This window comes from Eretmochelys imbricata, chromosome 8 (genome assembly GCF_965152235.1).
Source record: "Eretmochelys imbricata isolate rEreImb1 chromosome 8, rEreImb1.hap1, whole genome shotgun sequence".
Classification (NCBI taxonomy): domain Eukaryota; kingdom Metazoa; phylum Chordata; order Testudines; family Cheloniidae; genus Eretmochelys; species Eretmochelys imbricata.
Window position 1 is genome coordinate 13861516 of NC_135579.1, and position 25383 is coordinate 13886898.

The window sequence follows — 25383 nt, forward strand, 5'->3', positions numbered from 1 at the left end:
TAATTAAAACCACAAGAGAATTTTAAAATTAGGGAAACAAACTCAGAATGTTTGTAATTAATTATCTGTATATATTTACTATTCTATTATGCTTTACATGAGAATAATTAGAAGCAAATGGCTCTTAGGAAGCCACTTCAGTTGCAAAAGTTAGCATTTTATCACTTCGCTCTAGATAAGTATCTCTAGTTCTCACTCTTCTGGGTAAGCATGTATGCTTTCAGCTTTATCATGAAAATGAATCCACTAGACAAATGGCAGGCTAGCAAGCTTACTCCTCTTATGAGTTTATTAGTAGGTAGAACAGTTTCCTGTAGCTTTAATCCTAATGCAGTTGACATGACATAAGATTAGACAATTCAAGGTGTCAGAGTAAATTTTCTTAGATCTCATAGCTATGAATATATAAAGTAGCTGATCTAAATTTGATATTTTTTTTTTAAGGAAAGGTGATGGATGTAAGACAATATCTTTATTTTACGCAGGCTGACACTTGATTGTCTGTTCTACTCTCATATTTCATTCTCCATTTATGTGACGCTTATTCCATCAGGACATTAAAACTGAACTTGCACTGAAAAAAGGTTTAGCCATTTATAGTTATTAGATCACACAGTGTAACCTCATTTGCTCCATATTTCTAGGGAAAAAAATAGAAGGCAAAACTCAATGAGATAGTTTTTTGCGTAGGGTTTGGTTTATAATTAAGAATTAAGAAGAAGTACTATTTCAGTGAGGAAGCAGCAAGGTCTAGTCCGCACAAGAGTGGAAGTTGGAAGCTCCTGAGTTTTAAAACCAGCTCTAGCGTTAATATGCTGGGCAGCTTTGGGCAAGTTGCTATGGGTTTGATTTTCCCGGGTGCTGCGTATCCACATCTCCCAGAGGAGAACACGCTTAGGCCTTGTCTATGCTTGATAGTAGCAGATGTAGTATGTATTCACCCGCACTGCAACTGGAAGTGTAACTGCAGCTCAGGTTGGCGTAACTGTACTGGCTTGAATCTAGCCAGCACGCCCCAAAATAACGGTAAAGATGCCGTGGCCCAGACCCTTAGCACAGGCTGACACTATGAGTATGGATCCAAGGTTCTGGGGGGGGCTTATACAGCCCATGCTGACCCTTGTGCTGCTATGTCTTCCTAGCTATTTTTAGCCATGCTATCTAAATCATAGCTAGAATGGGTATGCCTATCCAAGTTGCAATCAAACCTTCAGTTGCAGCATCGATATAACCTTATACTTATATACCAGAATAGCTTATTCTTTTTCAGTGACATGAAATAATCTGTACTATAACTGCACTGCATATACACTAGGGATTTTACCAGCATAACTATGTCTGTTAAAAAATCATACCCCTAACTGACGGAATTATGCCAATAAACCTTTTTCAATATAGACCAGGCCTTATGGTAATCTTTGGTCCTTGTGTATCAGTTACAGTGGTGCCTAGGCATTCTCTTACCCAGTGTCCTCTTCACCCCTCCCTATTGTTTACAAATGACTGGCAACAGGTGAAGCAAGAGAGAAAAGATCTAGAGCGCTGGTAGTGGAAGTCTGGTGCTGAAATGGACTCCTGGCATTGCAGCAATGCTTTTAAAGTTATTTTTAACTCTCATGCCATCGCTGACTTGCAGGGTATGCTACGTGGCCAGTTTCTTTCCCAGGGATTTCGTAGGGAGGGATCTATTTAAATTTCCCTACTTTGTGAACTCAACTAATTTGCCTGCTTTGCTACGTAGGTTGGTGTTTGATCTGAGCTGGGTCTTTTAATTTGTAAGAGTTTTAAATCTGAAACTCCAAAGACGGGCGCTTTGCTGCAAAGCAGAAGAGGTAAATAAAATAAATGTGGTGCTGTGGGAGATACTGTGATCGCATTGTCTGTGGCCAGCACAGAAGTTGGTACTTCTCGTTTCCTTTCATTTATTTAAAAGGGAAAATAGGCTGCAGGGAATCACAATCTCACCTGCTATGGTAGAGCGGCAAGGTAGAGGCACTGCTGTAAAAACCAGGCTCGTTTGTTAAGTTGATTGTCAGGATTAAAGGCTACATTGTAGCATTTAGGCATAGCCCTTCTCCGGGGGCAATGTGCAGCAGCACTGTCCCAGGAGGAGCAGTGGAGGCAGAATGCGTCCCAGAGCCCTGCAGTGTGGAAGGAATGCAGCCTCTTGGAGGAGTGCAGCATACAACTCCTAGAGCCTCCAGCCAACTCCACTGGTCATCCATTCCCACCGCCTCATCGACTCTCTTCTCATCCCCTCCTGCTTTGGAGCATCATCCATCCCTGAGGAGCATTTCCTGTGCATTGTACTTCTGCAAGTCTCTTATATAAACTCCGCAAGGGGGATGGCTCCTTATTCCATCCCACTCCCACCATGCACTCATGTAAGGGCTAGACAGAAACCAGCCCTAAGAGGAGGGAGAATAACTTTGCCAGTTTGTTTATTAAATTCAAATCAAACAATTCTTGTTCAGTGAGAGAAGATCCTTGGAAATAAAAAATGAAGAAGTATGGTCACATTTTCTCCTTTTAGGGCCTAATCCGACTCCAGCCATAGTCAATGGAATGACGCTACTGAAGTTTCCTTCTGAGCTCATTACGGTGAAATATCACAAAAACTTCAGAGTTGTGGATATACAAAGCTATTAACAACTGTGGTAACTGGAATGTTATTTCCATTTAAAACTCCAATGTATTTTAAAGTCATTTTCATAAATCTACTGAATACATTGCAGCTAACACGGGTTATTTTTTTTCTTCTGACATGAAATCAAAGGAGCTAGTAAAAACTTGTCAGTCATATGAAAAGTTAATACATTTTCAATATAAAAGAAGACAGGGAAATTTCTATCTTTAGAAGATTGAGCTCTGAAGTTATGGTTGATCTCACTTTTATTGAACATTTTTACTTGCTAGGTGAAGGGTCATTTTTTTAGCATTATTACTTCAAATTGCCTTTAATACAATAAGGCCAAGACTAAAATTGTAAATAAAAGAAAGATTCTTAAAGATTTTTCTGCCCTGAATATTCTACATTTCAGCAGTTTTCTTTATACTCTCTTATAAATTGAAAGATCCTGTCGTTTTCATTATACTTAATTTTAATTATGAATCTTTGAATTAAGTGTTTGCTAAAGCTCTGTCCATATATAGAATGGAATGTGTAAAGGGTTTATATATATTCTAAAGAAACAACTGTCAGAGGTTAAAACATATGTTGAGAAATAAGTGTATAGTACATATGCTTTTGGCTGGTGTCTAAACTAGTCATTAAGACAAGTAATACAATTTTGTCCATATCTAAGAGGGCTACATAATCTATTTTATGTCTAGGATTATTTTTACCTTTAAGTTTTCCATGTTGAATATTTTGGATACACTTGCAAGGAGATATTATTTCATTAGAGAAAAGATGTCCAGCTCTGTTCTCATCACATGAAGCGCTGTGGAGAGATCATTTCAAGTCACCTAAAGATGGCACTTCGTTAAATAGAGTTTGAGTAGTACATAAAGGGCACTTTCAACTAGTATAAATAAAACATTTTGGGGGGGGGCAGTATTTTTGGAAAATGCTGATTTGTGGAAACTGAATTTTTGGTGGAAATGTATCACTCTCAACTAAACTTTTGTTGGGAAGGTTCCTCAGCATGCCATTTCCTGTCAAAACCAGAGAGAGCGCCAGCCCTCGGAATAGTTTCATAGACTTTAAAGCTAGAAGGGACCATCATGATCATCTAGTCTGACCTCCTGCATGTTGCAGACCACAAAACCTCCCCCACCTATTCCAGTAATGGGCCCATAATCTCTGTCTGAGTTATTGAAGTCCTCAAATCATGATTTAAAGGAGAGGTGGGGAACCTACAGCTCATGGGCAGGTTCATTTTCATCCACCCTGTGGGCCACACACATTCAACTCACCTGCCCGGGGGCGGGCAGGGGAGGTAGGGGTGGGATGGACTACTCAGGGCTGCCCCCCACAGCAGGGCAAGCCGGTGCCTGCGGGGCTGGAGCTGTGAATGCGGGCTCACCCCACTATGGGCGGGAAGCCCCGAGCCTTCGTTCCCCCCCAGGCAGGTGAGTTGAACATGTGTGGCCCGCCATTGATGTATATATATATTTTTTTTGGTCGGTCAATGGCCCCTGATACAAAAAAGTTTCCCCACCATTGGTTTAAAGACTTCCAGTTACACACAATCTGCTATTTACTCTAGTTCAAACCAACAAGTGACCTGTCTCCCATGCTGCAGAGGAAGGCAAAAAAGCCCCAAGGCTCTGCTAATCTGACTAGGGTGAATATTCCTTCCTGACCTCAAATATGGTGATCAGTTACACTCTGACCATGAGGGTGAGACCTGCCAGCCAGACACCTGAGAGAGAATTCTCTGTAGTGACTGACAGCCCTTCCCATCTAGCGTCCCATCACCAGCCACTGGGGATATTTGCTACTAGCAGCCACAGATCTGCCTATTGATGGCCTGTTTATATCCATTTTTTTGTGTGCCAACATTGTCCCATAATTTACATAACTCTTCTCCCTTCCCAACCTTTTATCTTTCTGATGTATGTATAGAGAGCAATCATATCTCCCCTCATCCTTCATTTTGTTAGACTAAATAAGCCAAGCTCTTTAAGTCTCCTCTCATAAGATAGGTTCTCCAATCTCCTAATGCACTGTAGCACAACTTTTACTGGCAAAAGATTTCATTTTCATGTTAACACACCGCATGCTGCACAAATATCCAGGTCCTATGTTGAATCTTATTATAAAGCAAATATGGTAATTTCTTCCCATTGTGTTTAGGATTCTTCTTCCTGCAGCAGGCCCATAAGCTCTATTAATCTTAAGCAAATGTCTACACCTTAAATTTGATTTTTCATGGTTGGGAAATATTGAAAAGAAAGACCAATAACTGTACTTTGAGTTCAAGAGAAAATGCAGCATTCACTGGCGTTGCTTGATCCACATATTGTGAGCAGTTGATGCTTTCACATCATATAGACATATTGTAAATTGCTGCAAGGCTAGATTACTTTATAACGAAGGGTTGGAGGACATGCCTTTTTTATTTCTTTCTTCCAAGTTTAGAGGTCCACACATGTCACAAGAGAGAATGTTCCTGAAACAACTGAGGGTAAAAGAGTTCAGTGAGTCGGTAATAACTATCAGAAAAAGCCAAAGGAATAACAACCAAAATATGAATTTACTCAAGTGATATAAAGCATATACATTCCATTTATGACATTTAATTCCTTTTTATTAATATACTGAGATGGTGATATTACATTGACATGAGTTAGCGTTTGTGGGCTTCATTTCTTCAGCTAGTCCCCCAAATAGAAAAGGAGGACTTGTGGCACCTTAGAGACTAACAAATTTATTGAGCATAAGCTTTCGTGAGCTACAGCTCGCTTCACCGATGAAGTGAGCTGTAGCTCACGAAAGCTTATGCTCAATTAAATTCGTTAGTCTCTAAGGTGCCACAAGTACTCCTTTTCTTTTTGCGAATACAGACTAACATGGCTGCTACTCTGAAACCAGTCCTCCAAATACTAACCAAATTTATTAACAAACAAAAATCTTTCTAAGGACCTGATCCTGCAAGCAGATGCCCTGCAGAGGACTCCAGCAACTGTGCAGAGCCACAATGAGTTTAATGCATCTGTACAGAGGTAAAGGTGCAGTGTTGGGGTCTAAGTTCTCCTTCTCCTCTGAGTCCCCCAGGTTGCAAATGTTTGTTTCCTGTAGCCTGATTCTGTCCCCATTGATTTCAAGGGGTGCAGTATTGGCAGTTGAGTTCATAAGTTTCTTTGGGGAAGGGATCTTTGGTAAAATTTTCAAAAGTGCCTGAATCACGTAGGAGCAGTGGGTACGTCTATACGGGGATAAAAAAACACCTCACAGGCTTCAGTTTGCAGGGCTGAAAAATCACTGTGTAGACTTTAGGGCGGGAGCCTGGGCCCCTGAGACTGGATGGTCCCAGAGCTCAGGCTCCAGCCCAAGCCCAAATGTCTACACAGCATCTTTTATCCCTGCAGCCTGAACCCCATGCACCTGACCTGGGTCAGCCATGGCCCTGCCGCAGGGCTTTTATCTCTGTGCAGACATACCCTTAGGCACACAGGAGAGTCAACTGGACTTAGGGTCCGACATGCAGAAATTACTTTTGGAAATGTTCCCCTTAGTGACATAAGGGGAGATTGTCAAAGGAACAAATGGTAGTTAAGTGCCCGACTGCCACTGAGTTTGAAAATCTCCCCCTCAGTGACTATAAGTGACTTAGATGCTTTTGAAAATGAGACTTAAGCCTTATAAGTGAATTGAACACTTTAGAAAAAATTAGCCCCATTTCTATTCATGCAGCAATAAACTAGAAGTGGCCAAAGCAATGGGCTACCTGTGCTTTAGCCCCTTACGCTAATATACTGTAAATAGCAAAGAAATAATGTCATCTGTGCCAGGTGCAACTGTTCGAAACAAGTTCATCAGAGGACAGGTATTATCCTAAAATATTACCCTTGTATCTTACATTTCATGGAGTCTTCAGTAACAAATTAATTCACTTCACCAGCTGGAATACCTGGGTGCAAGAATTATACTGCTAAGAAAAAAAGCCGCAGTTATGATAAGCCCTGTTCTACACCCATGCTGATAAGGAATGGCTGACATCCTAGACCCCTCAACAGTCAATTCACAACCAGTTGCCTCATAAATTACAATAGATGGCTGCAAAAAATTTCAGATAGGACTGTAAAGATGAAAAACAGGAAAATAAAAATACCTGCATTGATTTCAAGATAATGGTTTTTAATACTTGTCAAATTTAAACCCCTTGCTAGTTGTGATGTGCACTATGTCTGTTAGGATCCCTTAATATTAAATTTACACCATTCTCGGGTTTTGGGGCATATCATTTTTATTTGTTGAAATGGTAAATTTTCTTTCAAAATTACAGTGTGTCGCAACTCAGCATTAGTATAACTTTCTGTTCCCGCAGCTAATGGAGAAAGAAGCTGTAGAGGATGATTTCTTGGATTGCACGCTGGAAGATCTTCTCCGATTTGATGATTACAACAATGATGGTTACTTAACCCTGCAAGAACTCTATACTGCATTCCGTAAGTCATGATGCTCTTTTCCCCCTCTCCTTTGCAATGACAAAATGTGTCTTACAGTCCAGGTGTTATATGAATATCCTTTAGGACAATGTTCTGTCTCCAGAAATGTGTATATGAAATAGCTGTTTTCATTTTGAACTTTCCATCATATGTGTATGCGGGGGGAGGGGGGGCGGTGTCAGCATTGGCGGGGGATTGTTTCCTTAAGGTAAGGTGTGCTTACCAGGAAATAACTGAATTTTATGGATTTGATAAAGAGATACAGGCAATGGACTATTTTGTTGGCTTTCATTGTGCTTCTTGTTAATGGCATTTAAAAGATATTGCTGGATTACTGGAAATGTAAGTAGAACATGTATGTAGTCTTTAGGAAGCCAGAAGGAACAGTGCTTGTAGGATTTGCCACTGAATTTTCTCAAGAACTTTTTTCAGGAAACCTGGCTAACCACAGAGTGAGAATAGCTGTTATTTTAGGGGTGAGAAAAGTAAGGCTTTTCCCCTGCATCTTCTGCCTGAATTCAATACCTTTTATTTCCACCTTTGCTAATGAATTGCCGTGTGATCTTGGGACAAATCTCTGTACCTGTTTAACCATTCGCAACATGTATACTGGCTGTGATTCAGCAAGGTGTACTTAAGCAGTGTGCAACTTTAAGCTCTTGAGTTATCAGTTATTTGCCTGGGTTGGTAAGTTTTATGGATTCTTCTTTGAGTAATTAACAGTATCCATTATGAATCATGTATTGGTACTTCAAAGCTCACCCTTCTGATTTCTACCAAAAATAATAACACTTTTTGTGCTTAGACAAAGCTTGTTTATCTGAGTATGTTAAAGGCTTTACAAACATTAATGAAGTTTCACGCCCTCCCTCTGAAGGGTAGATATTATGGCAAGATATGTCTGTATTTTATTTTAGCAAGATATGTCTGTATGTGCATAACTTGAAGCATGTAGGTAATGCTCCTGAAATCAGTGGAACTAGGGGCATTTCCAACAGGATTCTGACCTTGTCAGTTTAACATTTGTAAGATAAAAATGATTTCAGCGGGTGCTTCTGCCTCTTATTCCTCTTTACAAACTACAGAACTGCAAAGTAAAAGCTCAATACTACCTCCCCACCCCCGCCCCTTATTCACATTAAACATAGTACCTTGCTCCATGAGTGGTCCCAATGACTACTCATGGAATTAAATTCTATGCTCATCATAAGTAAGGGCAGCAGAAGTGGGCTCTGAGTCACTTGACATCTTCTGAAATAGCATGCTAATGTTCAGTATTATTTGTCCATCTAGAGTAATAAGGCAAATGGAATCACCTTAGAATTGCTGCTTCCACAGATACTCATCTTTTCTAAAGTGAGTGGCTTCTGTTATGTTCATTTCAAGTTTTAAATTAAAAAAGGTTTGGGATAATAATTTTTAAAGTGCTCTAAAATTAGTCCCAGCTGGCACCTTGGACCTGTTTTAAACCACATATGCATTTAATTCATCAACTCATGCTGCAAATAATAGATATGCAATAAAACATAAAACCTTGTACATTAAGAAGACTATAAAGTGAATTAACCCAGCTATAAAGACTTGACATGCAGTTACTTGGGAGCATATCTGGATCAATGGGTTTTCAAAGTCACAGGAACCCTAAGCTAAATTCTAATATTGCTTTGAATGGATTTGTAGTTCAGTGAATTTTAAATAGGTAATGAAAATCAGACAGGTGTGAGATACTACCTAAAAAACAGTCAGTAATTGATAAGTATTCAAAAATGTCTGTAGTATTACTTCTTGGTTTTCTTTAAGATATTTCAAAAGAACTTACTGTGGAAAAAAATATTCTCCATCCAAACAACAAAATTAGCCCATTTTATGACTTTATTCTCCATTTTGGATTTCCCCAAATAACCTGCTTTTATTAGGATAAGTTAATGGTTTGTCAGCATCCTGAATTAGAAAGTGGGATGGTTTATGTATCTGTAGAAACTTTGCAGCTTTTGTAAGTAAAAAGAAAATCCTGGTCAAAGTACAACTTTTCCTGGGAAATGTATTTTATTAATATGATCTTGTAGAATGCATTTCAAAAATGTTTGCTCTTCACATAGTTGTCTTAGGTGCATAGTTTGGTTTTGTAATCTTTGCGTGTCTGAACTTTGTGTTAATCACTTCATTATGAGCCAGAATGTCAGTAATCCAAGCCAAAGTGCTGCTTTTAAAGGTACAACGTCCTCCCATCTTTTTCATAGGTGTGACCCAGTGCATTGGCATCTCTCTTGCTCAGATCCATATGAATTAAGTCAATCACTTTTGAATGATGGCAATAGGCTTGCAAAGATGGCTGTTCAACGGACTGTGAAATCTAATTATCAGAATTCAATGACATCATAAAGTCTGAATCAAATTTACCCTTCCCCAAAATTGTTCCATTAAATTTGTCCCAATGCACCATATACCTGTAGAATGCTCTAATCCAAGGGAGGTACAAAGATGACCTTGATGGTTTGAAGAGCTGAACTCTCCACTGTGTCACTCTTTTGTTGCTTTTAAAATCATAGTTCATTTTAAAAACTCCCATGGCATTTCTGTAAGAGCTACAAAGTTGTCGGTCTGCCTCTCTCATGCTTGCTTGGTAGCTTTCTCTCTCTCCCTTCCTCCCCACTCTACTGTCCAGAAAGCATTTTTAACATTATGATATGCTGATCAGTTGTAAATGAATGCACCAGAGTAATTGCATAACTTATCTTTCCTGAGAAGTGGAATGGTTCTGGTTTCAAGCTACTAGTATCTAATAGGTACTAATTTAACAGATGTTTTAAATAAACTATTTACATACAAGTGTTGAGTTAACTCTCACTTTTGGATTATGGGCAAAATAATGGATATCTCACTTTGTCTCTAAATGAATCATTCTATTCTGCTTTTCTGAAAGACACGTTGTCCTTTTAATTAATCCTCTGAGTACAATCCCTCTGCATTCATGTAAATTGCTCTAAATCGCTGTTAGCAAGGCAGAAAAATGCTTAATATTTAAATTCTTCCTGATCATACATAAATAACATGTCAAGCAGTATAAATATTTTCCTGGTGGGTCTTGCAAGAAGAGCAAATTGTGGGTGTCTTCCAATCTCTGATTATTGAACCTTATCAGACATCCAGGCTCAAGAGACATAGTGAAAAAAATCCCAGCTGTAACTTGATTATTTCAAGATGTCCACATCCCAGGAAATGTGAAGAACACTGGTTAGGTGCTAGCTTGGCTGTTTTATGTGTTTGTCTGCTTCTTACTTTCTATCTTTCTTTCATAAAACTCAACAAATGAATAACAAGTAGTAATAGGCCTAGCTGTTGTAAGAACTAGAGCAGAGAAAACATCTAATTAATAAGCATGGAAACAATCTAGTAATTTGGCAAGCATGTTACTCAGCTGAGTAGGATGTTGAACATGCCCAGATGAGTGATTTTTGGGTAGTTCTTCAGGAACTGTGTCAGACTGGAGGTAATTAAAATTAGGTATGTCATTGCTGGCCTTACCTTTGTCATTCCCAAATGAGAGAGTAGTAGGTTGGCAGATGCAAAACTGTCTGGGAAAACTCTAGCTCTATATTATAACATCAGTGTGGACAGGTCAATTAGTAATACAAATATGACAAAGACAAGGAAAACATGTATTCAGTCAAAATTGCTTTGTCTTGTCAATATTGCTTTAGTTAATAAGAGGTTATTAACAGTGAGATAGAAATCATTAGCTCATTAGGGTTTTTCAAACTGACATTCATTTTTGACAGCTTGGCTTTGCATTTCATTAGATTATAGGAAAGCAAAAAACAGCCCTTTAGAGATTGCTTTGACTATCCTAAAACAGTTCCACTATTGCTGGTAGGTCACACTGGGTTTAGAGAGCTTTTGATTGAAGTTGCTCGATACAGTATGAATATGTCACGAGATCAGGTCAGAAATTATGACACAAGATAATTTCCAAATCTCAAAGCACTTATGGCTCTCAAAGGTTGCCTTCTGTGCCCTATGCTTGTCATTGGGCATTGTCAAAGTGGAGCCCTGGGAAAGCCTGCTATATAATAGTTTTTCTAGTACATGAATAGTGAGATTTTGAGATACTTGATACTCTATCTAGGAAAAAAGGATTTGAATGAATACTTTTCAAAAGAAAAAAGTGAAATACTTGTTTTTCAGTCAATGCATTGATTATTCTTATCATATTTCAAAACATTTTACATATAAACACTTTACAGAGAGAGATACATATATCTCTAAGTACATCCACATTAAATGCACAGCTGTAGTTTGGGAGGAACAATCATTGCAGGAGAATGAACGAAGAACAAATTGCAGACAGGATCAGACTATTTTAAAGTACAAACTAGTGGCAGTAGAGCAGGAAAAAAGGGGGGAACAAATAGGAACCCTCTTGTCTATAAATGTAAAAATGTTTCTCATTCTGACTTTCTCATTCCCATGCTTTGTTTTGAAAATCAGTTTTGAATTTTTTCCCCCCGTCCTTTCTGGTTCTAATTCAGTTCTAAAACTCTAATTCTTCACGCATCCCTAATGTGAATTAAAAATGCACAAGGGAGCTGTGTTTGCCAATGGAATGAACAAGTTTCCTTGGGCAAAATTTGGGAATGCTTTCACATTCTGAGCTTGTACACGCAAATTAGATCAATACAAATCTTATACGTTGTGACAACATGATTTGTCTGTGGATGAACAGGGAGTCTCATGAAGTAACTGTTATACAGAATCGCCAAGAAGTTTTTAGACTTGGTAAATTTTATTTATTTTAACTATTTTAAGATTTGTGGGGTCAAAAATTTTTGGACAAAATTTGCAGTCAAAACCAGAGACTTTGATGTAAGAACCAGTTTTGATGCTCTGTATCAGTTTGACTGTTTTCTCTTACTCTACAGTATCAACTGCACACTAGTGCCAATGTATTTATATGTCAACTGCATAAGCATAGTAATTTTTCCAAATACCTTTCATTTCAAAAGATACCAGCTGGAAAATGTTACTGGACTTAATACATAATGATTGGAGAAAATGAACTAATTACAAGTTGGTATTGGAAATCTATTGTGTACAAATTGCAAAGAAAACTCATTAAAATACAGTGCTTTGGTAATTTAAAAATGCTCTTCGGGGACATTGATTTGTTATCTCTGTTTTTAGATGTAAGAATTTCCAGTGTTGAGTAAAATAAGTGTTTCAAAGGTGACATAGTCAAATGTCTTCATACACTCTTGCAAGATTGGAATATCTAAATATTTATAAATGTGTATGGGTGACTCACTGATGCATAAAACTGGCTGAACGCTATATCCCAAATAATTATTTGATGCATACCAGCAGAGTTCATTGAAGAAATTTTGCACATGCAAATAATAGTATTTTCAATTACTTATGGATGCAAAATTGCATCATTAAAATTAAATGTAAACACAGTTACTTGTCGGCCCATATGATAGGATCCAGATCTAACCCTAACTACACATTTGTACCTGCATATTCAAGTAGTTAGAGGTCTGTTATAATTTGCATTAGCCGTGAGTGCAAAATTATAGGCCCAATTATTTGCTGGCACAATTTTCTTTCTGCAGAAGTGGAGGCTCTTTCTAAAATTCAGACCCTAAAATGTTTGAGTTTTCTAAAATTTTTGCTGAAATTATCTGTTTTGCTAAGGATTTTGAGAGGACAAATGTGAGAAATGATTAATCTACCCTGTAAAAGCATTTTTGGATACTATACATAAAAATGGGGCCAGGGGAGGAGGGAGGCAGAGGCTGTTTTAAGAAACCTGCTTTTCCACTAAGGGGTCTTAGAGATAATAAATATATGGGAAGTGTACAGTTTTATATACTACTTAGAAGGATAAAATGGCAACACGTGTACCAAAGCATTTTGGACAGAAGGAATGTTTGCCCAAGTGGGCCATCTTGGGTTTTGGTGTATTAAGTACTGAAGAAAATACCTTCTTTATTTTATTTCTTTGCCACCGTTTTTTCATGTGTTTTCTTTCTTCTGTGCCTTTTATCTCATTTAATAATTATTAGGGGGTGTACTGGAACTTGTGCTGCTGTTCTACCTGGCGGATAGGGTTGAATAACAGGGAGCAGTGCAGGGGGACTATGGAGGTGGAGAGGGAAGAGAACCTGAGTGACTGCAGAACCAGTTCCATGGCTGTAATGGCCATTCCTCCAGGGTGACAGGAGCAATAAAGCTGTGGTAGCAGCTCCTCTCTGGCCTGCAGAGGAGGATTTCCCTCCCAGAACACCTCAGCAAACTGTATGGCTTCTCAGGCTTTATGATGACACTGGGATTTGGCCCCAAGAGCAGGTTTTGCTGTACGCATTGGTTTTCAAACTCGGGGACACAGTGAGACTATCAGGGAGATGTGGGGCTGCAGCTGGCCAGGTGGCCAGCCGGGGCAGCAGTGGGGAGAGCTAGCAGGGAGTCCACAGCTGTTGGAGGAGAAGGGGCACAGCCCCACCCCAGCAGCAGCCTGTTGTGTTGCTCTCCCTCGCCCTGAGTGCTAGGGACTCCCTGTACACTCCTTGCTGCTGCCCTGCCCTGGGCACCCGGCCAGCCACAGCCCTATGGATTTTAAACCCCTCCAGAGCACCAAGCTCTACACAAGGGGAAGGGAAGGCAAGGAGGAGCCCAGTCCACTCTGCACAGTTCTGGGCTCCTCCAGAGATAGAGCAAGCCGGATCTTACTGCCAACCTGGGCTTGAGCCACCAGCTCCCTTGATGAGTCACTTTCTGCCCCAGACGGGCTGGAGTTCCTGGGGAGAGGAGGCTGTTACATGGTTCCCATGGAGAAGGGGAGGCACAGCAAAAAAAAAAAGTTTGGGAACCTCTGCTGTAGTGTCTGTAATGTGTCATTTTTAAACATGTGTCCTCTTGATTCCCAGTGTCCACAGCTTCAAAGGGAAAGTGATGAGCAACATGTAGAAAGAAATGTCTCCTGTGAGGTGTACTGCCACATTTCTGAAGCTATGCTGAAATCCTATTATGTGTATCTTACATCAGCTGTATTTTTGTTATATTCATGCAAACTGACAAATAGTCACAGCACCTCCTATTTTAAGCTATATTCAGATCCTGTAATCAACGGACTGATATCCATGCAACATTAATGGAAATTTGATGCTTAGAGAGAGAATTTTTCATCTACCTAGTAAGCTAAGGTCACAAATCTGATACACTAAAAGATATTACCGCGCCCACCCAGTCTCTCTAATATCCTGAGACCATCACGGCTACAACAACACTGCATACTTGCATCTTTTAGCTGTCATTCAGTTTGCCACACAAACCTGAATTATTTGTTACAAAAGACCTTAGATACGCTCCTGAATACTGACAAGCATTAAGAACAGCCACCTTCTTCATGGCTATTTGAAGCATGGCACAAGTATGAAGCAGTTTTCATCTCTTGGCATTAAAACTTCCAAACGATTTCTAGAGATAAATGAACCTGGAGAGGGAAGGGGTAAAAAGGAAAACTCCTATGGTGAAACAGGGTGAAATGGAGTAGAGTGGGGTAGGGAAATAACAATAATAAAATTATTGTGCCAAAAAGAGCAAAGAGGGTGAGAGTGAAAACTTCATCCACAAACATCAAAATAGATCCTTGTTTTAATATACTGTGTGTGTGTGAGAGAGAGAGAGTGTGTGTGTGTATATATATATTTATATGAACTCACCAGTGAGATAAAAAGCTTTAAATTACAAGATACAAAGGATTGAGAACTTCAACTAGTTCTACAATCCTAAAAATATACTTTCAGAGTTTCAATAAAGCATCTGATTCTACAGGCTCCTGATGTGGATTGGTGGCCACCCAGTGTGTGGGGCTGGAGCAGGGTGAGCCTCCGAGTCAATCCACCTGAGGGAGCTGTGAGCCACAGCCGGGCAGGGCAGCTGCTGAAGGTGCTGGGGGTGTCCCAGCCCCTTCCCAATCTCCGCCGCCCCACTGCATCCTCCCTGTGCCAGCGAGAGAGAGGGAGGGGCATGGGCAGAGCCAGAGCGCTGGGCTGCAGGAGGGACGGAAGACACCCGGGGACCACTCGCTGTGGAAAAGAGCCTCCTCATTGTGCCTCACTGGCGACAGGTGGGCCACATCCTGGCTTAGGCTGGGAGTGCTGTGCATGGCAGAGGGTCTCATGCCTTCCCGGGAGGCTGTGTTTATATTTATTTTCATTTAATTTTTTACGGAAAACACAAAGATCAGCTGGGGCGGGGGACGCTGAAGATGCTGTATCTAGGGGCACGTAAGGTGTAAATCTGGCCCTGGGCAGAACTGACATCCCTGTATTTTGGAGAGCAGAAGGGCTGCTCTCTTCCCGGAGTATAGAGGAGGCAATGCCATGGTTCTGATCTCCCAAGCACCAGTCAGCTGGGCGGGGGGAAGTTGCACTCACAAATGGGTGCAGGAGCAGGTGCACTTCCTCTGCCCGCTCAGAGGCATTCTGTTTCCCCAAGATAGAAATCCCCTCAGTTGCTCCCTCTGACCCAGTGTGCCAAATTCAGAGTGAGCAGGTGCAGCACCGTAGCCCGAAGCACTGAATTTGCCCCAGAGTGTTCCCTGTTGACAGGAGATGGATTTGGCTCTGAACGTTGTTTTCCCTTTTCTTTTAATACAGTAAACAAGTAACATCACTTCTTCCTGCCATGTGTTAACATTGGTTACCTATTGATTCTAGTGCATTAAGCAAATTATATGAAATGCTGTTGCAAGTAATACGGTTTGTGTTCTAGCACATAAACAGGGCTTCAACAAATGAATAAACCAATGGCCAAAGGCTGCCTTTCGGACTTTGCTTTTCAGGCCCTGCCAGGACCGGCCTTAGTGAAAATGGCACCCTGGGCGAACTTGTATTTTGGTGCCCCCACCCCATCACTCCAGGCTCCCTGGGTTCCCCCTCACCCCCCATCACCTCTGGGCTCTACTGCCTCCTCCAGCGTTTAATTTGTATTGAAAGATGCCAGAGCTCAGCCCTGGCACAAAGAAGGCACTGGCAGGGTGGCCTGATACTGGTGGGTAGGCTGACCAGGTGTCCAGTTTCCGACTGGAACACCCAGGTGAAAAGGGACCCTGGTGGCTGCTGTCAGCACCGCCGACTGGGCCATTAAAAGTCTGCTCAGTGGTGCTACCCGGCTAAAGCAGGCTAGTTCCTACCGGTTCTGACACAGCGCTGTGCCCCAGAAGCGGCCAGCAGGTCTGGCTTTTGGCAGGGGTTCCACGGGGCTTCGTGCTGCCCCCACCCCGAGCACCGGCTCTGCACTCCTATTGGCTGGGAACTGCCAATGGGAGCTGGGGGGAAGTGCCTGCGAGCAAGAGCAGCGCGCAGAGCTGCCTCTGCCTAGGAGCTGGACCTGCTGCTGGCCACTTCCGAGATGCAGTGCGGTCTGTGGTGCCAGGACAGGCAGGAAGCCTGCCTTCGCACCCCCACTGCACTGGCGACCAGGAGCCGCCAGAGGTAAGCCTGTGCCCCAATCTCCTGCCCCAGCCCTGAGCCCCCCCAAACCCAGAGCCCCCTCCTGCAGCCCAAACCCCTCATCCCAGAGCCTACACCCCCAGCCCAGAGCCCGCACCTCCTCTCACACCCCAACCCCCTTCCTCAACCCACAGCCCTCTCCCACCTTCCGAATCCCTCAGCCCAGAGCCCCCTCCCATGCCCTGAACCCCTCATTTCTGGCTCCACCCCAGAGCCGTCACCCCCTCCTACACCCCAAGCCCCTGCCCTAGCCTAGTGAAAGTGAGTAAGGGTGGGGGAGAGTGAGCCATGGAGGGAGGGGGAATGTAGTGAGTGGGGGTGGGGCTTTGAGGAATAGGCGAGGAAGGGGGTGGGGCCTTGGAAGGAGCAGGGCTAGGGTGTTCAATTTTGTGGCTTTTGCCAGAGCTAACGGCCCTCCTGCAGCCCTCTGGCAACTCCTGGCTCACACGGGGCACCATTTCAGATTTTGGGAGGTGGGAGGAAACTTTAACCATGATTCCAGGGACTATTTAGGCACCTGAAAACTCTAGGGTTTTTGCAAATAATAACTTAGGAATTTGCTGACAGGAGCGCTCTAAAGAAAAAACAAAATATGTACAAACTCCATTAAAGCCATGTTAAAAGTTTATATGTAAATTTAGGAGATAATACAGGAGATAATACAGCAATATATTCCCAATCCCAAGCCTTGAGGTATCAATTCTGGAGCTTTAACAGATATTAGAAACACACATTTGATACTTTGTACACTATCTTTAGTAGAGATAAATAAAATCTGCTTACTTTCTCTAACAGACACACACTGTGTTACTGCCATTATCTAATCTATTTTAGTCAATTGTTTTTCACTAAAAACATAATTTTAACATATGTGATTAAGTTTTATTTTCTCTTTTATTAAGTAAGGGAATTTATTTTTCTAATTATTTTGGCATTTATGTTTACTGATCACAATCATGTATGTGACTCACTAATGTTTGACTCCATCATTGCTATTAGTATCATAGTTGGAACTGCATTGATTTTCATGCAAGTTATTCTACAGATATAACTAAAAATACAATTTGAAAATAAGCAACCTTCATTTGCCCAGTGTCTAAAGTTACGTGTTTAGGTAATGTTTTTTAAACTGGCACTGCTAAGGTTAGTACAAGCTAAAGTTACGTTCTAGAAGGATACTATTATATGATTGTACCACTTTAAATAATGAATGACAAAGCACAATATGATCATAAAAGTAATAATGATAATTACTCCAGCCAGGACAGGTTAGGCATTTTAGAACTCACTACTCAAAGAATTAAATTTAAGCATAGGAGAGAAATAAAATTATGAAATGCATAGACCAGTCAAAAAACTAAAAATAAAATTACAGAGAATATATGTGCTTTGCAGGAAGTACCAGCAAGTAACAACAACAATATAAGGGGTGAGTGTGAAAGAGACACAGTGTGTGAGCTGGGGGAGCTTGTGAGAGACTGCGCGCTGCCCCTTTAAGTGAGTGGCACTCACCAGTCTGAAGACACAGCACCTTTAGACACAGCAGCTCCATCCCACTCTTGGTGAGTCCTGTCCCCCCGCTCTGTGGAGATGGGGCACATGGGTGAGGGGGGGGCAGGAGACAGCCTGACTTCAGTGCCCCTACTCTTCCCCCCCCACCCCCCGATAGAAAACAGGAAGCTTTGGCAGCAGTTGGCCAGGGCTAGCTCCAAGGCGGGGGCAGGAGCCACGCGGCTGCAGACACCAGCAGAGCAGCAGGGGGAGGGTCACCCCTGCTCCAGAGGTGCCCCATTTATAACAGCACCCTGAGATTTTGCCCAGTTCGCCCTGGGCCCTGCAACTAAGTGCTAATACAATTCTCTCCAGAAGATGCTCAGGATATAGAAGTAATGAGCTGGTAGATTTTCTCTCTGTAAGAGTTATTTAAAAGCAGCCTTTAGGGAATAGAAAATTTCTCCTTTTCTCCTCAGCTATCTATAAACATCTTGCTTCCAAGGCTTTTAAGAGGTGAGAGAAGAATGGTGGGTTAATTTCACCCCTTTAGGTCCAGGGATAAGACCAACAGCTCCTAGCAATCATCGATCACATTTCCCTTGTTAAATATTAGGCAGGGGATGAATTGGCCGGTATAATTTTCTTCAAGGAAAGAGAAAGGGAGGAAAAGAAAATTAAGGGACTTGGGTGGTATATCTTATTTAACCATTTCTCCTCATGTGATAACAAACAATTAATTGAGCATAATATTCCTGCTTTATAAGCTTTCTAATCTTCCTTTCTTCTGAAACAAAGGTATTTCAATAAATCTTACTTGAGCCATTAATCTTCTAGAACACAGGTAACTGAAGTCCTTTATTTAATCCCTGCAAAAGTCCAGCATGTGCAGTTGTGATTCAAGCGTCCTCATACTGCAGTGCCAATGTGCTTTACTCCTTACCTCTAGGAATGAGAGAATGGTCCAGTCATCCTGCTCACTCAGTCTGTTAAACCTCAGCTGAGAGGAAGAGCAGAGAGGCCAGTTAAGATGGGAAGAGATTTTTTTATTTTTGTTTTTATGTGCGGGCTTGTGCACTAAAAACTAGGCTGAGATCAGTTTGCATTTGTTTCAAGAGCTGTCAAATGATAACAAAGGTGGGTCATTCCAGCCATCAAGATTCAGGTCACTGGTGTAGAGGAAAATGGCTCTATATCCTACTTCTAGCCTGCTAAACTTTATTATTCCCTATTACGATAGTGTCACAAGGTAGGACTCCTCCCCGGTTTGCTGAGAACTTCACTGCCACACCCACAATCTCTTTGCGGTTGTTTTATTGCCCAAACTTACACAAACAAACAAACAGTTCCTCCGTTCACTCTTTACATCTCAGGATCTCACTGCCTCCCCTCCCAGGAGACTTTGGCAGCCCTGCTTTCTGACTCATCAGGTCTCTCACACTGGGCTGCTCCTCCTTCCCCACGCCCAGCTGCCTTCTTTTAAAGCCTAATCTGGGTCAACTGATGTGGCACAGGGGCACTGGCCCTGCTCCATCTTAGAACTGGTGACAGATAGCTTCATAACTATTAAGACCATGGAATTGATATCTGAGTGCTAATGTCTCACTTGGAATCCCCATGCTGGTAATGAACTGTAAGGAAGAGATTTCTGCCCATATCAGAGCATTGTACATTTACTCATTTGTATGATGGGTTGTTTCACCTTCTATTGAAACATCTTATAATAGACCAGTGTCAGACAGGATGCTGTACTACAGGGACCATTCAGATATGCCAAGTCTTGTGCCCCTTGCATCCCCAGAGTATTTTAAGTATGTCATTTCCTAGGACTCTGAGTACTCTGGTACCGTCTCTCTTACAGGTTTATATAATATGGACTCTTGAATGCCTAACCCTGCCTGCATTTATGCATGTATATAACTTGAGTCATTTGAATAGGCCCACTGTACTTCAGTGGGACTACTCATATGTGTAAAGGTACACATGTGTAAGTATTTGCAGATCAGGTGCTAGGAAATCTTGAGCTCCATTTTTCCTACCAGTACAGGCATTTTCCAGTGGGATTCCTGACAGAGCAGCTAGAGTTAGGTAAAATAAATCAGTGAGCACATTGTCAGGATTAGACTAGAACAATGGAAGCTGCTGTTTCACCTCCCTGCCATCAATAGGTCGATAAAGCAAAATGTAGAGGTGCCTGTGGGTATGTATACACTTCAATGTATGCCCATTATTCCATGTCAGGGAACCCTGGACTTGAGCGTCTACATTGTATTTTACCCTATGTTAAGACTTTTCTAACCTGTGCTCAAACCCAGGGCTCTAGTGTCCATACTGCAGTTTGCAGACCCAAGTCAAAATAACTATATCCCAGAATCTCTAGCATACCCCTTTCCCCCTACCCCCTCACCTCCCGGAAATGTGGCTATTCTAGCCCTAGACTATGGAGTACTGTGGGAAAATTTTACTGCCCTCTCTGCTTGTTACCAGGAAGTAGCTCTCCATTGCTAGGCTCTCGGACAGTGTGCTTCTAGATCAGTGATCAGTTTGCAAAGCAGGGGTGTGGCTTCCATTTTCAATAAAGTGGATTGCTGATTGTTGGGATATTGAAGGCTAAGGGAGTTGTCCCATGGAAGTATGGGATATTTCTGGCTGACACCTGGGACCCAAATCAAGCAGGGCTGCATCTACATTGCAAAGCAATGGGGCGCAGACACAGAGTCCTAGCTTAATTCAAGCTCAGACCCTCCAGCCCTGCAGGGTCCTGGGACTCTAGGTCTGAGCCCTGCAACTCTGGGTCTAAGCCCTGGGCTAGTGCAGTTTCAGTGTAGATGCAAGGCGTTAGATTTGAGCCTAGGCTCAAACACAGGCTTATGTTGCATACCCTAAATGCCATTTCATGCCATGATGCTCACACTTTGAGCGCTGATTCTAGATTACTCAATTTACACAACAAACCTACTGTACATGTCACAGATAACATTCCAAATCCCCAAATTATTTTCAGAGGAAAGAGAGAAAGGTAAGTTGCTTATGTAACACCCTTTGATGCTTGCCAGCTCCTGGAACACTGAACTGAGCCTCTAGGGGTACCACCCTCTGGACTACAGCAATTATGACTCCAAAGGCTCCAGAAAGCATTTCCCTGCCAGCGCCAGGGATGGAATAGACTGGAAACTCTTAAAAAAAAGCCAGTGGCGAGCAAGTGATTTGTATCAACAGTTTGCTGGGTCTAGGAGGAGCCAGGATTGCTCAGTCCCTCAGTGGGAGGAGGCAGGCTGTCTCGGAGACAAAGGGATTAGTTGGGTTTCTCTTTTGGACTGTTTGGATTTGGAGCTGAGAGAGGAAAGGAACAGCACAGCCTTGGTAGTCTCTAATCTACTCCCGCTCCCCACACAGGGGGGACTTTAACGATGGTGGGATTTAGTATGTGATCAGGAAGCGCCAGCTTTGCAGATACCAGGAGTCTGGGCAGCGAAACAACCTGGCGCTGGCTACCTAGAACCAGCCAAGACCTCAGTGCTTAATTTGTACCGGGGCTGAGCACCAGCACCTCTAGGCTTGGCTGTTTAGAGCCTCAGCCCCTTTAGTCTTGCTGCATCTGTTATGAAACTAAAAGAAATGCTTGAACCCCAGCAACTGCTTGTTTGAGCCCTGGCACTTTCACTTCAAATTAAATACTGCAAGACCTCCACATGAGTCCAGACCAAGGAGCCAGGAGAGGGCCCTGCCCCACTCAGGGGTGAAGACACCTTTCTTTTTTATTTGAGCTGGCCAGCACTCGTCACAGGTATTATCTTCAGCATAACATTTGCCTGGAAAGGTGCTAGGGAGGAAGCTGGGGGAGGCTTTGTGAAGTGGTGAATGCAGGGAGGTGGGGATTTGTTACATTGTTGTTTTTCATTATTTTAGTTATCATAACCTGTTCCCTCCCTAGACCCTTTGTTTCGTGTCCCCAGTAAAGTCCCCTGTGTTATATTGGTCATTCCAAGTGTGGCATTTCATGTTTTGGAACTTGTATTCACGTATTGTGTTGTTTGTGTACTGGTTTATATTCCTTGTGAACAGAGTAGTAGTTATTTTCCAAAGGACACAGTGTGTCAGACACAGAGAGGAGACACTTTGGGTTGAGGCACCAAGTGCTGAAAAAATGAAGAACCTAGGACCCAACCCATGTGAGGAAGGGCAAGAAGACACTCTGATTTGCAAGCATCATGAAGGAGGCTTGAGCCGTGCTTTGGAGGAGGGGTTTCACTCACGCCTGCAGTTACAACTTGTTTCCTCATAGAGATACTTCACTTCTTCTCAATTAACTAATTCTGTACGCCAGCCTCCTGCTAATGAACATTTTCAAATGAAGGCTCAGGAGGAACATTCACAATTGCCATTTTAACAAATTAAGGAGTTTATAAACTCCAGCATGCTGCTTTAAAAACAGGGCTGCAAATGTCTGAGCGAAGTATGAGTTTCTTCTGCTTAGAAATGGTTGTATCTCAGTAGCAGATGGACATGCCCATGGCCTCAGCTGCCTTGGTCCACTGCACTTCTCATCCTGCAAACATTGGAAATCTTGATCTTTCATGAGTAATTTAAATCTCATATCTCACAGCAATCTTTCTAAAAGAGGCTGTTTCCTTACCACAGAGAAGCTTCTTAACCATTTCCACAACAGGAAGAAATTCAGGGTACTATGGAATGTCAGTCATTTCAAATCTGTTAGGCAAAGTCTCTCCATTTACACGGCTCAACAGACTTGCTATCTCCTACTTCTTCAGGCATGACACTCTGTATTATGTCTGCTGTTCCTGTCTCATCCCCAGCAGTACCAGCAGAAAAAAATGCATTAATACTAAAAAAGGGAAAATACAACCACAATAAGATTGTAACACAAGAATAAGTAGGGTTACTAGAATTGATAAGAAGGTTCATTGGTTCCTGATATCAAATAGAACCAGGGGGCATGAAAATGGCCTGTAGGATTTGGAGCTGAGAATCATGAGGCGCAAGTGGTGTTCTTGTCCATCCTCCCTGTGGAAGGAAAAGGCTGGGGTAGGGATCGTTGAATCGTGGAAGTCAATGAATGGCTACGCAGGTGGTGTCGGAGAGAAGGCTTTGGATTCTTCGACCATGGGATGGTGTTCCAAGAAGGAGGAGTGCTAGGCAGAGACGGGCTCCACTTAACGAAGAGAGGGAAGAGCATCTTCGCGAGCAGGCTGGCTAACCTAGTGAGGAGGGCTTTAAACTAGGTTCACCGGGGGAAGGAGACCAAAGCCCTGAGGTAAGTGGGGAAGAGGGATACCGGGAGGAAGCACGAGCAGGAGTGTGTGAGAGGGGAGGGCTCCTGCCTCAGACTGAGAACAAGGGGCGATCAGCGGGTTATCTCAAGTGCCTATATACAAATGCACAAAGCCTAGGAAACAAGCAGGGAGAAACTGGAGGTCCTGGCAAAGTCAGGGAATTATGATGTGATTGGAATAACGGAGACTTGGTGGGATAACTCGCATGACTGGAGTACTGTCATGGATGGGTATAAACTGTTCAGGAAGGACAGGGAGGCCAGAAAAGGTGAGCGAGTTGCACTGTATGTAAGGGAGCAGTATGACTGCTCACAGCTCAAGTATGAAACTGCAGAAAAACTGCAGAAAGTTTAGAAGCCTGACCAACAAGGGTGATGTCGTGGTGGGAGTCTGCTATAGACCACCGGACCAGGGGATGAGGTGGACGAGGCTTTCTTCCGGCAAGTCGCAGAAGCTACTAGATCGCACGCCCTGGTTCTCATGGGCGACTTCAATCATCCTGGTACCTGCTGGGAGAGCAATACAGCGGTGCACAGACAATCCAGGAAGTTTTTGGAAACTGTAGGGGACAATTTCCTGGTGCAAGTGCTGGAGGAACCAACTAGGGTTGGAGCTCTTCTTGACCTGCTGCTCACAAACCGGGAAGAATTAGTAGGGGAGGCAAAAGTTGATGGGAACCTGGGAGGCAGTGACCATGAGATGGTTGAGTTCAGGATCCTGACACAAGGAAGAAAGGAAAGCAGCAGAATACGGACCCTGGACTTCAGAAAAGCAGACTTTGACTCCTTCAGGGAACTGATGGGCAAGATCCCCTGGGAGAATAACATGAGGGGAAAAGGAGTCCAGGAGAGCTGGCTACAGGGACAAACCATCCCGATGTGTAGAAAGAATAGTAAATATGCCAAGTGACCAGCTTAGCTTAACAGTGAAATCCTTGCTGATCTTAAACACAAAAAAGAGGCTTCCAAGAAGTGGAAGATTGGACAAATGACCAGGGATGAGTATATAAATATTGCTCGGGCATGTAGGAATGGAATCAGGAAGGCTAAATCACACCTGGAGTTGCAGCTAGCGAGGGATGTTAAGAGTAACAAGAAGGGTTTCTTCAGGTATGTTGGCAATAAGAAGAAAGCCAAGGAAAGTGTGGGCCCCTTACTAAGTGAGGGAGGCAACCTATTGACAGAGGATGTGGAAAAAGCTAATGTACTCAATGCTTTTTTTGCCTCTGTCTTCACGAACAAGGTCAGCTCCCAGACTACTGCACTGGGCAGCACAGCATGGGGAGGATGTGGCCAGCCCTCTGTGAAGGAAGAAGTGGTTTGGGACTATTTAGAAAAACTGGACGTGCACAAGTCCATGGGGCCGGATGCGTTGCATCCGAGAGTGCTAAAGGAATTGGCGGATGTGATTGCAGAGCCATTGGCCATTATCTTTGAAAACTCATGGCGATCGGGGGAAGTCCCGGAAGATTGGAAAAAGGCTAATGTAGTGCCCATCTTTAAAAAAGGGAAAAAGGATGATCCTGGGAGCTACAGGCTGGTCAGCCTCACCACAGTCCCCGGAAAAATCATGGAGCATGTCCTCAAGGAATCAATTCTGAAGCACTTAGATGAGAGGAAAGTGATCAGGAACAGTCAGCATGGATTCACCCAGAACCACAGACGTTGATTTCACATGATAGTCACTTGATGTCCTCATGCCTGACTAATCTAATTGCCTTCTATGATGAGATCACTGGTTCTGTGGATGAAGGGAAAGCAGTGGATGTGTTATTCCTCGACTTTAGCAAAGCTTTTGACATGGTCTCCCACAGTATTCTTGTCAGCAAGTTAAAGAAGTATGGGCTGGATGGATGCACTACAAGGTGGGTAGAAAGTTGGCTAGATTGTCAGGCTCAACGGGTAGTGATCAATGGCTCCATGTCTAGTTGGCAGCCGGTATCTAGCGGAGTGCCCCAAGGGTGGGTCCTG

The 25383-nt window shown here is 42.7% G+C and overlaps 1 protein-coding gene across 1 annotated transcript in view; it reads left to right on the plus strand.

The window, feature by feature from the left end:
• The window catches only part of FSTL4 (follistatin like 4), a 470937-nt gene that overhangs the window by 272008 nt on the left and 173546 nt on the right, over window positions 1-25383 (plus strand). The window contains exon 5 of the mRNA XM_077824942.1: window positions 6996-7116. Within this exon, the coding sequence (XP_077681068.1) occupies window positions 6996-7116 (121 nt within the window). The remainder of the gene's footprint in view (window positions 1-6995; window positions 7117-25383) is intronic.